General features: G+C 38.4%; 1 protein-coding gene across 4 annotated transcripts in view; it reads left to right on the top strand.

Annotated features, from left to right (window-relative positions):
• MAP2K5 (mitogen-activated protein kinase kinase 5) overlaps positions 1–14,242 on the top strand; it is a 125,797-nt gene that overhangs the window by 40,679 nt on the left and 70,876 nt on the right. For all 4 annotated transcript variants that reach the window (XM_071813945.1, XM_065847553.2, XM_071813946.1 and 1 more), the window contains 4 exons: positions 1,599–1,638; positions 6,532–6,600; positions 6,700–6,781; positions 10,060–10,121. In XM_071813945.1, the coding sequence (XP_071670046.1) occupies positions 1,599–1,638; positions 6,532–6,600; positions 6,700–6,781; positions 10,060–10,121 (253 nt within the window). The remainder of the gene's footprint in view (positions 1–1,598; positions 1,639–6,531; positions 6,601–6,699; positions 6,782–10,059; positions 10,122–14,242) is intronic.

The raw sequence follows: 14,242 nt of genomic DNA, 5'->3' as shown, positions 1-14,242 counted from the left end.
TGCCGTTTGCAAAGGCACTGGCCACGCCGGACCCACGGCCATGGCATCTCCTTTGTGATCCAGCTCTCAGCCGTAATTAAATGTTAAATTGGTCCTGTCAGTGCTCTGTAAACCAAACCAGGTATCTGCCCTCTGCTGGAAATTGAACCCAAACTTCCACGGATGAATTAGCGTGCATCATAATTAAATAATCAAGGCTTTCCTTTTAATTCACTTGGAAACAGGAGATCTCTCTTATGGAAAAAAGATCAGCTTTCTTGACAAGCTAATTAAGTTGCCAAACTGTCCGGCACAGTCCGTAATAAGCCAACTGACGCTGAGCATGTTATCTCAACCTGTTCATTTTCTTATCATTTCTGCTCGTCTCAAGCCCGTAATGTTTTGCCACTGTTGATTCATTCCTAGTTACAGCCGAGTTCGAGTTAGTTTATTCCCTTCGATTCATTGATTAGACATTCGGTTTGTCAGAGCTCCGCCTGATGGTTTGGCTTTTTTTGCGTGTTGTACACTGATTTTTGACATCGCTTTTTAAACCGTGGTGGTTCCCAAAAGCTGATGCCACTCGGTCACGTAAATGTGTTATTGAATTAAGGTGAAGTTTTTAGAAGCGTCCGAGCTATTAACAGAAATCATATAAGTGCTCAGGATTATAAATAAGATTAAGCAGTCTCTCCCTGTACTATGTATGATTTTGCATACCAAAGATAAAACTATCAAAGCATTTCTTCTTCAGTAATAATTGCTAGAGGTATATAGTGGTAAAATATTATAATTCTTTAAAGTTAGTGCCACATATATGACATTACTGTGCGTAGCGTCATAAATCAGTATGAGACAATAAAACTAGTGAAGAGGAAAAAACCTTTAATGGTTTTGGTTTTATGCAAAATTGCATTGAATTTTAGACGACCTCTGTTTTGCCTACCTTTGTATTTTCTTGTGAGTTCGTGGTTAGGAACACACAAGCCATTTTTAAATACCCAATTACAATTATTGGGTTTCAGAAATTAAGACAAACTGCTCTTGAAATACTGCGGAAAATTATTTTAGGTACATGTGAGCATTAAGAATAATGCTTTATAACCATACGTGCACACGTGCAATTTTAAATACAAACACATCAAGTTCTTTTCACTAATATTTTCTGTGGGTCCTTAGGTTATGATAAAGAATCAGTCATTACGTGTTTTATTTAATCAATATAGCTGTATATGTCATGGTCTTACCATTCAAAATACCCTTAGGATTGGTAAATTTGCGTGATAAACCTTGGTTTTATGTGAAGATTCTGAATAGTGGATATATAATAATTTTGTTGCATTTAAAAAAATGCTAGAGCTATATGAAAGTCTTTAATGTGTACATTTTATATAACACATGCAAATGTACAAAACCTCTGAAATGGTTTCATTGTAAGTACATTCTCTTGATCAATTGTTTTCATCAGTCTTTCTTTGGAAGTGCTGTATAAAATTGGTTTAACGTAGAACGTATTAGCTCCAAGTCATTTTTCTGTGAAATTAGTGTACACATGTTGCACATATGTATTGAGGTAATTTTATGTGATCTCAAGTTATTTAATTTTTCCCCTCGTGCAGGGCCTATCATGTCCCTAGTGGAAAAATACTAGCAGTAAAGGTAAGATATTACAGTAATTTTCTTTCTCTCTTTCTTGCTTGACCTCGGTTTCCTTCCCCTCCCCCAGATTGTTAGATCTCAATTTGTTTTATTGCATTAAAACCCACATTGTTTATGCAGGGAAACTCCAGCCTATAAATTTAGTGAGTCCCAATGAGTGCGCAGAATCCAGGTTTTGGGAACGGGGATGGAAATGTTGTGGGACTAATGCCAAACCATCCCCAGAGGCGTATTCTTCAGTGCTCTCTGCAACTTCATTTTTAAATTAAAATAATTTCCTTTTTTTTTTTTTTTGGATAATATTTTCTTTTCCTAGGAGATTTTGTGATTTTAACAGGTTAATTTATTTTAATGTCCTGTCCCTCTCTGGTTTTTATCCACCTGATTTGGTTTTTTTCTCGTTAGCATTCTTTGCAGTGAACCCCTGTACTGTAGTGATATGTGGTCAGATAAATCCCAGTCTTCTCTGAAGTTCAGTTAAAACTGTGGTAAACTAATAGCACAACTCTGACAACAGTATGCCAGCTCTTGTATCTAATTTGTTAAATTACATTTGTAAGTTAAATTATTAATCTACATAAGAATGTTGAAATGTGTACCTTTTTGTGATGTACTATATATTTCTTTTTAATATAGTGATTTTGTTGAAATTCGAACCAGTAGAGACTGTCAGAAAACGAATGAATTACTGCGTTCATACAATTCCAATTAATATTTTGGGATCTTAAAAAGTATATTTTAAAAACATAATTTATGGCATAATTACTTATAAATCTGTAAAATGGGCTTTTTGTCTCATTTCTCTTTTTTCCCATCTTTGTCTAATCATTAAACTCTTGTATAATTGAGTTAAACTGAAGGGACGTGGGGATGGGAGAGGAGGGCAGGAGGGGCGATGGGAGCTGGTGCTGCGAGCGAAGTTGGTGTTAAATGAAATTTAAAGGTGTAAGATTATACTTGGACTTCAAATAAAACATTTATATATACTGGGCAGTACTTACATCTATGGTTAACTTGAATATTTGGACTTAGGTTGTCTTGTGGTTCCAGCCATGTGTGATTTACTCACAGGAGATTCTGACCGTGTTTCGGCTTTTTCTGAGGATTTTTTAAATCCCTTCGCTCCGCTAGAAAAATGCTTTTGATTTTCCTATTCATGGAAGAAAAGCAGATGCTTACTATTGGATTTGAAATTATTATCTACATGTAGAAAATATGGAAATTTGAAATAGCATCCAGAAAACTTTGAGTTACATGAAATACAAATATCACTTGAAAAAGTTTTTGAAAAAGTCCTTTCAAGTGGTATCGATCATTCCTAAACCTGTCACGAGCAGGTAGACAAAGACAGGAATTCTCAGAGTTGTAATAGGCACAAAAGTACAGAGAAAAATAATATTTTTCAAGCTCTACAGAGCATCTTCTGTACCAGCCCCGCTCAGCGTTGGCATTGATGCCCTTGGAAGCCGCCTGGAGAAGAACAGGAGCAGGAGGAAAGTCGCCCCGGCAGGAGGGGAAATGAGTTCAGGCTTTGCAAGGTTAATTGAAATCACCTCCCTGTGGCACAAAAAAACCTTTTCCCCCAGCAATTTTACCTCCTTGTTTCCCTTAGAGTCTGTGCGTTGGTGAGTTCTGGTGGATAATTAGAACCCAGTTTCCCAAATCTTTCAGGATGCTCTTGTAGATGCTGCTCATGGTGGTCCTGTCGCTCTCCACTTTATGTATATATATTTAATGTGATTTCAAAAGAAATATTGCATCAACGTGTGTGTTATCACAGTTTAAAATAATGTGCTCACAAGCTGGTCAGGAAACCTGCTCTGGTTGTGATGGTGCCAGCTCACTCTATTAAGAAAATTATTTAACAATTTATGGCTCATCATACCCAGCAATACAAAGAGGACGGTAACACCAGCAGTTTGACACAATCGTCACAGAGAATTTGCACCCTAAAAGGGACATCACTGGATGGATCTGTGAAAGCAGAACTCTGCATATTGAGGGGCTTTTTTTGACAAGAATGTACAGATTTGGTAGGACAAGATAACATGGTGCAAACCTGTTGATGAAAGTGCTTGTAGCTGGTAGATAATCTTGTGAACATATTGAACAGGAGAACAAACTCATTTTAATAACTGTATTACAGACCGAAGCCGTTATTACGTATTTGGTGTAAACTTTACAGCTAGATAATGTGCAGAGGATTTAATAGAATCTTCTAAGGTAGCTTTTTTCCTAATTAGAGGGAAAAATCCTAATGAAAAATGTTAGTGTACACTGGCTGATTGCCATTCTTTGACTGCTTGGAGTTTCTCCTGCTCTTAAGCCAGCATTTAAATGGACCATTTGATTAATCATTTGTATACTGACTATAATACTCCCAAATTTCCTTTGAGTTGTACATACTGTAAAAGACAATTATGTCGCCACAGATTAAATAAGTGAATTAAAACAGAATAGCAGCTTAATTTGACCTGTGATTTTGCTCTCGTTCCCTTTAGTGGAACGTATGCCACTCCAGCAAATAGATGAAGTCATCCATGACAGCTTGTGATGAATTGCCGTATTTATACTGTATATTTTAATAGCTTCACACTAATTTAAATTGAGCACAGAGTAAATTATAATTCAGTCACTTGACTGCTTGTATTTAACTTGACAACTCATCCTTATTTGTCCTGGAGGTGTAGTGGAGAGCAGGGGAAATCTGCTCAGGTATTCTGATAAAAATTAACCCTTTTCACTGGAAACGCTGGGGGTGTTGAGTTCAGGTATGTTATAAATGTGTTAAGTTATTCCAAGAGCACTGTATTTTAGGCAGGAACTGGAAAACGAGGATGTGCAGGAGGGTGTGGAGCACCTTGCTGAATCCCAGAGGATCTCAATGTCATTTAAATTAAAAAAATATATATGCTGGGGCAGCTGGCGACCAGTGCCGAGCTTCTCGATTCCTCGGGCTTTTGTCGGGGCCTTCTGGTGCAAACTTGTGAAGAAATACTGCTCCTGCACCAGTTGAGCAGAGCCGTGGGACCTCACGGCATTTTATTCTATGCCTGATAAATTAATTTTCACTTTTCCACTTTCAATAATTGAGAAAATCGCGGTGATTTTATGCCACCAAAGTTCTTTCCGACATTGCCATTTTGGAAAAGTCTGTTGTCTAATTTTACGTCTCCTTTGCTTACCTGTGTCACAGTTGTGGAAGGTGCAGCCAAATCCTTGTTGACAGCTTTGTCCTTGGTAGCAGTGGATTTGAGGGTGTGTGTGTTTGATTTGGAGGGTTTTGTTTGTTCGGGTTTGGGGTTTTTAATATTATTTTCGATTGGTTGGTTTGGGATTATTATTATTTTTAATAATAATAATAATAACAACCCATTTGTTTCTTTTCTTGTTTTAACGTTATTCCAGCCCATGCTTAGCGCTGTCAGCTCACGTATTCTTACAAGTTGTTTCACCCATACAAACTTTCTTTTCTATTCAGGCTTGGAAATTTTATACAAAATGAGCATGACCATGGAGATTTCAAATGCAGATTAAGGCAGCGCTATATAGATTTATTTTTTTCCCCTCTTTGTCCCACATTTCAATGCTGTAAATAACATCAGGTTCCTCCAACCTTGACATGAAACGAGTGTCTCTCCGGTGTTGTAAGTCGCGTTCAGATGGAAGCAAATGCTTCTGCACAATAGTTGTGCACAGAAAATGAGACAGCGGTCTCTCCTCATTTGCTTTATGGTGATGTATGCTTACCATACCGTTATGTTTCTATATGTGCTCTGCTGTATAGTATCCTGAACATTTGTCAATAGGGTAGCCCTGCTTTGCTTGATTATCCTCGCTGTTAGAACGCAAGGTCTGGATGTAATTATAGTTAATGCAAATCAGTCAGAGACCTTTCTTCATTGCCAGTCTTGGTTGATTGGATTTGACGCTGATCACACTAACTAGTGATGGATTTGGTGCTGATCACGCTAACTAGTCATCGTACAGGTCGGTGAAGCCTTCAGAATAAAGAAGGCAGGCAAATTTCTCACTGTGAGTGGAATTTAGTGAGAGAAAATTTAATTTTAGATGGTCGGCAAGATTCAATTGGGTTAATATTCAATGGGTGCAACTGATGGTATTCCAGTGAATTATTTTAAGTTTTTCACGCTGGAAAAATGTAAGTGAATATTGTTGGCAAATGATTATTGATCTAGACAAGTGTGCTAAACATTTCTTGGCAACTCGGTAGTACACTTACAATTTAGTTTAGTGACAGCTTTTATAAATAACCCTAAAGCAAACTCTCGATAGAAACCGATTATAGTTTTTTCTTTTAGACAGATTTTGATACTGTATAGTGTGTATGTTTGGAAATGGTCTCTCTGTATTTTGTTTCGTCAGCAGTATGTGTAGCCTATATCTGTTGTGCTAATTCCACAAATTGATTAGACTTTGTTTCCCTCCTAGCTTAAAGTATTCAGCTGTGAAATATTGTGTGATAGAAGACCGAGCTTGGCTAAATCCATGTAAAGTCCATTTTGGTTTAGAGAGCTGTACTTAAAAATTTAGCGTGCAGCTGTTCAACTAATTGTGGCAAAGAATTGTATGTAAAAGTTGACTTTCAACACCGGTTCTGTCAGAACCAGCGTCCTTACTGAGAGGGTCTGTCTTGAAAATCCTGAAAACTCCAGATAGCTCATCCCGCCTTGGCTGCAGCGCGTGGTGCTTTAGTCCTGGTTTAGAGCCTGGCTCAAAATGATGAAAAACGGGCTTAGGTGAAGGGAACAGCAGGGAAGCTATTCCTCTCTTTGCTTTTCTCACATGAGGATCATTAATACATAGGTCTTCTATTTTTTTATTTTGAAGCATTCACTTTTTCTAATCACATGTCCATCGTTTGCATTTTAGGTCATACCCTTAGATATAACACTGGAACTCCAGAAGCAGATAATGTCGGAGTTAGAAATTCTTTATAAGGTACACAGATTTTCTCATTTACATTATACTTGCTTATAATCATCTTACAGCAAATTTTAAAACAGGCTTCTCTTTTTTTTCCCTCCTTTCTTTTTCCAGTGCGACTCATCATATATCATAGGATTTTATGGAGCGTTTTTTGTAGAAAACAGAATTTCGTTGTGTACAGAGTTCATGGATGGTGAGTTGTATATCTAGTATGCTTTCAGTTGCTAAACACATAAATGGGAAAATAATATAAAGATGTGCTTCTCCAGAATGGAGCAAAATGCAGTAGTATGACTTGAAAATTTTAAGTATTTATAACTTTGCAGGTAGTTTTTAAAAAAACAGGTTGGCATCGAGATTGTGTTATATTCTCCATGGTGTGCTGTATTTTCCCAGAGTGTAACTTCGCTTACTTTTATTGAAAATGTAAATAGAACAGAAATAAATGCTAGCTTAATTTGTAGTTTGATATTTGAGTCTTCCCTACAATCTGTCCTCGCTGACAAAACAGCTGTTCCTCACTTTTACTGTTTTGATAGCCAAAACAGATTTTCTTTTAAAGAAATCTATTAACCCAATGTCCTGTGTGTTTTCAGTGGAAATCGTCTCTTAATTGCAAAGCAAGGAATTATTCTCTCCCGCAGCTGTTTCACAGTTCTGCGCCAAGTTTCTTTTTGAGTTTCCTCTTGTTCCTTCACACCAGCGATATCCCCTTCCCCACAGACTGATGCCGCTGTCATCATGGAGATACATTAGTTCTTTGCTTTGAAATCTTGTCCTGCGTGGCATTCTTGGAGAAAAAGCGGGACAGTTATACTGATTACAGCGATTTATAATCATTGCTGCCCTCTGTGTATCAGTCTTGAGAGCATCTTATGACTGATGCAGTCTCGTGCTCAAGAACCCCCTGCACAGCATTGAACTTTGAACATCGTGGTGTTGCTACAAGCAATAGTCTGTTGCTCCAGGTTTTTCTTATGAGCCAGCATTTTGTGCCTGATCTGGGTTTTTCACAAAGGTTCAGCTAAGCTGGGTTTAAAGAAGTAAAGATCTTGTGAGTAATTTACCCGGGCTTTCTTGCAGGAAAAATTTCCAAAGCCAAATATGAACCATTAAATATCATTGAGTAGCTTCTTTCTTTTTGATGGGGACCATGGGTAAAGCCCTTTAGGGGTTTATGGTGCATTTAGTTTTCTCCCTGTTAGAATTGTTTGTTATTACTGTTATTTCTTTTTACACTTTCTACCTCTATCCCCTCACTGTGCCCCATTTCCAAGTACGTGTGTTCTCTCAGATTTCCCACATTAGTTGAAGAGGTATTATGTTTATTCAGCAAAGCCCACAAGTGAAATTCTTTGCTGCTCTCCCGCTGGGTGACTATTCGCCATTTCTCTGTTCTGTCCTTGCAGTTTTACTCAGACTTGCAAGCCTGTGTTAAGTGTCGTCACACGCAGTACGGAAGCATCTGCTCGTGCCAAAACCTGCGTCTGCCTGGAGTATGTGTGCTCCTAATTCAGAGATTTCTTTAAAAAGTGACAGACATAAAGGCTTGCAGTTCCAATTTCTTATTTGAAAATATTGAAGCCTTCAGGGTATGCATCCCTCATGATGTTGCACAACAATGGTGTTTACTGACCATGCACAAATTACTTGGAATTATCCTGCAGATGACCTCTGCTCTGCCTCATGGTGTGCACTCCTTCTGGCAGGAAGCAACAGCAATCAGTTAAAGGAAGAACAAAATGCAAATAAAGGGACCTTGCCTGTTTTTTTCTTTCTCTCCCCAGACCTTTAATTTTGATGCGTAAGGGCACAGCTAAAGATAAGAAAAAACACTTTGTCATCCTGCAGATGAACAGCTTTAACCTTGACAAATTTTCAACCCTTTTGACAGTCTTAGGCCAGTTTGTGTCTGTATCCCAGTGATATCCAGTACCATATTACAAAACATAGGTATTTCCTTTTTGAATTACTTAAATACAGGTGGATCTGCCTCTTTTTGGGATACTTGTGACTTAAGGGTATACACAGGGAAAAGGTGCTGCCCATATATTATCGTATCATATTGGTTCTTTCCTGGCTCCTACAAGCAGGAAAAAGCCAAATAACTCCGAGTCTGCAAATATTAAAACACTGAGGCCGAACTGCCTTGGATCACCCTGCCACCTGTCAGTTGATCGTAAAGATCATTAGAGATGCAAAATAAGGCTGCCCTTTTATATTTATAATAAAGATTACGTTCTTGTAAATAAAGATGATGAAATGCACTATTGCCTTTTCCTTCTGTTGTTACCCCTTCTCCTGGAAACAACTGAACTCCCACTGAATTCCCCTTAAAGGTTGTGAGAGGGGCAGGTTCTCAGGCTGTACCTTGATGTCTGCATGTAGATTTGGGAGCTAACATTATGTATTTGGAAATGTTGTCCCCTGCAGAAGAATGGCAGATTTTCCCGATTGTTTGCAGAAAGATACTTTCCTTCATTTTCCAAACAGCCCTGCCTTTAGTGACATTCGTAATAGCAAGACTTAGCAGTTTGGTGTATGAAAATATGTCTTTTTTGTCTGAAATTTAAGAATATGAAACACCTGCTGTATTATTGCCTTCTGTCTGGCTTTTGTAACGAGCAGTAGGTATCTGTGATGCTGCATCCTCTTATTTCTATGAAATAGTACTTATATTTACTTTTAAAACTGAAGTTAATTATAATAGACAGGTAATGTGGGCAGTATAAGTTGAAAGATTAAACGAATAGGGGTTTCAGTGACCTGGAATCAAGGCAGCATTAGCAAAGATAAACAAGTACTGTATTTCTGACAGTAGAGACGATGAGGAAAATGAGGGGGGAAAAACAACCACCACCACCACCATGAAACCCCCATTATTGGAATAAGTATGGTATAAATAAGAACGGTTGTAAAATTAAGGCTGACGACTAGAATAAGCACCTGATGACTTCTTTGGATTGCAGCATTTCCAAATTAATGGTTTTTGCTTTTAAAAGCTGAACCATAGGCAAAGTACAAGGTGTAGTTTTCTTAATTGCTCAGTTGAGCACTTTGGAGAACCTCAGCACGCTCCTGCAAGCTAAATGTGAGCTGCTCTGCTTGGAATTGGCTTGGCTTTTTTTTTTTTTTCTCTATTCTACTTGGCTATTTTTTAATTCTCGGTTTTAGATTTGCTTTATTGCCTCCCATTTTGATATCCTGTCCTGTGACTGAAAGATTTGCTAAAAAGAGTTTGAATGTTAAAGCAGAAAATAAGTAACATGAGTGAAAAGAGACCTGAGTACTGTTTCGTGTGTTTATTCAGAGTTTGGTAGATTTTTAAGGTCAGTTATTTCTGACACAGTTATTGTTACATCATTGATGGTGTTTTTATTAATAACCAAGGCCTAGAAACCCCTTGTGACTTCAAATCTAGGGCAGTATTTCATTTTATATTACCTAAGCACATTTTGTTTGTCCCTGCAGGGGGTTCTTTGGATGTTTATAGAAAAATTCCAGAACATGTACTTGGAAGAATAGCAGTAGCCGTAAGTACTTTTTCCTTTTTGTCTTTCAGTTTTTGATGGTGCGCATAACATGCCTCTGATGAAAGCATATATGTGTCCCTTGTAGGATGGACCAGTCCTCTTAACTGCCTTTATTTACCTTTTGAGTCCTTCTGTGGTTCCTTTAAGAAGTGATTCAGTGATTTTGCATTGCTAGAAGTTCAGTAGCTGTGATTGAAAACTCAGATTACAGACCAACCAAAAAAAAGAATAAAAAGGAAAAAGTTCTGTTTTTTGCCAGAGCTGAACACAGGGTCAATGACCAACGTCTTAGTGGATCTCACAAGGGAGAAAGACACTGCTAAACAATTGCTAAATATAAGGAATATTTTGATAACTTAAGCAGTTTAAAGCGTAACAAAGTTATTCTATCATGTACCATTTAATTAAGTGCTGGGTTTTCACATTCATTATACATCAAGCTGACAATTTAAATCCTTTAATCCAACACAGGCAGCTATTTAGTCTCTGTTCATTGTAATTCACAGCTCTGCTTTCTCTTAATTTGTGTGGCCTGCCCAGGGTGATGAACATCCTTCTCTGATGCACTTTCCTCTAAGTAGCTTCAAATCTGCTCATTATATAACCTAGCAGTTTCTTACGGAATTTGAATGCTTTTCACCTTTAGTTCAGAGTAAAAAACGTTTCATCTCTTCTTCCCTATGGAGCAACGAATGATAAGTTGCTCACGGTGTCCTCATATTCCTGACGCTAAGTAGTATGTGTATAGCCTAAAAATACTGGGATGGACCTTCAAGCATTTTCTCAGATGCTTCTTCCTTCTCCTTTTCCGTATCTCCCTTCATATTGTGTATTTGATACACTCACGCTAACTTACCTCAACATTTCCTTATGTGCTTTTGTCTCTTTCCCATCCTTTCTAACCCACCTGGCTTGGTATTCTGCAGATGTTCTCTTCCAGTCTTTCACTTATCCATAATGATGGTGCTTCAGCCCCATCTTTTATGTCTTGATATATATATATTTTTTTTGTTCACCCGCAGGGTCATCTCTTAACAAATCTGTTAGTTAGTGAGCGTGACTCCCTGACATGGACAGTGCACCAGTACTTCACTTTTTCTAGTTATTTTATTTGCTGCTTTAGCAACATGTATCCGTGCCCAGTATGGTGCAGGGGGTCAGCAAAGAGGTGAAAAAAAGAGGGTTTTTTCTGTAATTTATCAGTGGCAGCAGGAGTGGCTCCATTAAGTCTGCTCGCGTGGCCATCCTGTGTCTTGGTGGCTGATGTTCCAGTTGCTCATTTTGTGGTCAGGACACCTTTTTGCTGAGTCCCGTACACAATCACCATAATCCCCACCCCGAACAGCTTGCAAAGATTTCCCAAAGCCTAGAGGATTTCTGTTCGTGTGCCGATAAGAAGGAGAACACCAAACAAAAGCTAGAGCTTGTACTCACGGATTCTGTGGACAAAATCTGGAGTTTCCATAGTGTCTCTTTTTTTCCAACCTGTATGTTTTCTTTCTACCTTGTACACCATGTACACAGAGTCATTTGTCTTTTATTCTCTTGAGAGAATATGCAACGCATTAGTCTATTGAAACTGCTTAATAATATGTGTGACCTGCACGTCTGTTAATTAGAATACCCTTGTGTTATATTTGTAGAAGGTTTTAAGTGAAACCATTTCCAGAGGAAAAATATGCTGGCACATATAGATGTTTAGCAGCATCTCAGTCATTCCCCTCACTCCAACCAGATTATATTCTTGCTGCTTTTCTTGTTCTACAAATTTAATCATTGTGAAAAGTAACGGACTGACAACCCTTAAAAATTGTCCTACTCCCAGCAACGAGCATGAAAGGTGCAGGAAATTCCAGATACATTTGCTCAGTTAAACACAGAGTTGTGCTTGAGGTCATTTCCCTGCACTCTTTGATCTCAGGTTTGGGGCTGAACTCCTCAAGACACATTGCTGTCCTGACAACCCTGTCTCTCTGTAGCCAAAAGGACAGCATGATGTCGGTGCTGGTTTCTCGTTTCCTTGGAATTCTCCTCTAAATACCAGTGCACTGCTTGCGGGGGCATGTACAGTATTTGCTTTCTCATCTACTCCCCTCCCAATTAGATTCTGGAGTTTTGTCTCCTGAAACAAACATTTTCTGATGATGGCAACTGCCATGGTATTTTTTCTGATGTGAACCCTTATCTGCTGAGAATTAGACTGGATATCCAAGCCATGTAGAATATGTGTAGCCCATACACCATAGCATTCTTTAGCATTCTTGTTATTCATTTCCCATTGAAGAAGTGGTCACTGTTAATTGCAATGGACAATCAGCTTTCAAGCTGAAATAGCAGAAATATATTGCCCAAGTGCGATACTCTTCTCTCTCAGTTGTTTTTTTTGAGGAACAAAGGGTGAGGCTGAGGTTTGAGGCTGGAAGGCAGAACACTGGAAATAAAGCAAGGCAGTGAAAATAAATCCTTAAAGAAGGAAAGTGTTTGCCAGAGCTTGGGCAAAGCACTGTTTATTCGAGGACATGATAAAGGGGGAAGAGAGAGGTAGAATCTGCTGAGACTTGAGTCACCAAGAAGTGGGAGGGATCTCTGACTTGATCGTAAAATTCATCCCGCTTGCCTGTATGAGACAGTGTCAACGAGAAGGGGAAATCTCTCTTCTTCCTTGTATTCTTTATTTGTGTGAATCGCTGGTGTGCTTTCCCACAGGAAGAGTCTCGGGAACCCCAAAGTGATGTTGTGGGCCCTCCTGGTTTCCCCCTGATGTGGGCTGGTTTGGGTCTGCCGCTAGAAAACCTGTTCTCCCTTTGCTTGCCACTTCACACATTTATTTTCACTTCAATTTCTGAAGCAGTGACATTGTGCACTGTATTTTGAGTGCTAATGTTGATTGAAGTTCTCCCTGAAAGGATGTGCACTTGAACTGTCAAGAGAGTGAGTGATTGACAGCAGCTGGAAGCACTTTTTGTGTCAAGGCTTTGTCAAGTCATTGTTGTACAACCTACTTTACTGAATACCAATAATTCCTGCTAGAGGTTCAGTCAAAAGATACTCTGTTCCAACACCCTTTTAGAATAATATTTAATACTTAAAAAGTCCTTCCCTAATAGGCAAATGTAAGGGAAGTGAATAACGGTACTTTGCACTAGGTTGGTCCATTCGGGGAGCCCCTGTGCGCATATTTGCAGCCCAGGATCAAGGGAAAATACTCTTTTCATTCCTTTGTACACTCGGGCTGAGAGAATCTGAAAGTGAGAGTTTGCTTAATACTGTGTCTTTTATAACTGCTTATTCAGCACGTGTTCCATAATAAAGATGCTTAATAACTCACAGCTGTTGATTTTATTTTCTGTAGGAAATGTTTCCTTTTTTCTACAAATACAAACTTTAAAATAAATGAGATCATTTTAAATGGTTTTATAGATTTTAAATAGTCTAAATATATGTTGAATAACCAAAGCAGCTTACTGTTCTCAAAATCACCTTCACCATTGGAGGAAGCCTGAAATGTTGCACCCCCTTTATTTATTTTTGCATCAATACTACTTGTTTGGGTTTTTTTTTTTTTTTTTCTTATGTCAAAATGCTGTGTAAGTAGAATTCCCCTGTTTTGCTCTTTGAAAGGCTAACGTGAACAAGGCCACAGCGCCGGGCACGCAGAATTTGACTAAGGCCTTTTGTTACAGGTAATTACCATCTGAGGCCACGCAATAGCTGGGGCTGGAGTGTGAGGTGAACACTGAGGAATTGCCACCTGAAGTCATTTACTGGGGATCCAGAATCATTATTTGCTGTACAAAAGAGATTCAGATTCCACTGACATCGGGTTTTGGTTACAGAATAAATTTTAATATTAGTTTCTAATCCAATAGGAAGGCTGAAAAATTTTATGCTGTCTGTTTTGAGGCTGCATAATATTTTTTAGCACTTCTACTTGATCACTGCAGCAGAAGTAATTTCATTTCGGTCCGCTTGGACAATGAAAAGAATGTAATTGTTTTGTCTGAAAAACTCTCATAACTTTGCAAACGTCAAAAATGTTTTATTGTTCTGGTGATGCACAAAGAGAGTGTCTCAGGAAAATGAATGGAATGTCATCTCATAGGTGACAAATTGGTAAAAAA

The sequence above is a fragment of the Patagioenas fasciata genome, chromosome 12 (genome assembly GCF_037038585.1).
Source record: "Patagioenas fasciata isolate bPatFas1 chromosome 12, bPatFas1.hap1, whole genome shotgun sequence".
Taxonomy (NCBI): domain Eukaryota; kingdom Metazoa; phylum Chordata; class Aves; order Columbiformes; family Columbidae; genus Patagioenas; species Patagioenas fasciata.
This window is presented reverse-complemented; position numbering and strand designations above follow the sequence as displayed.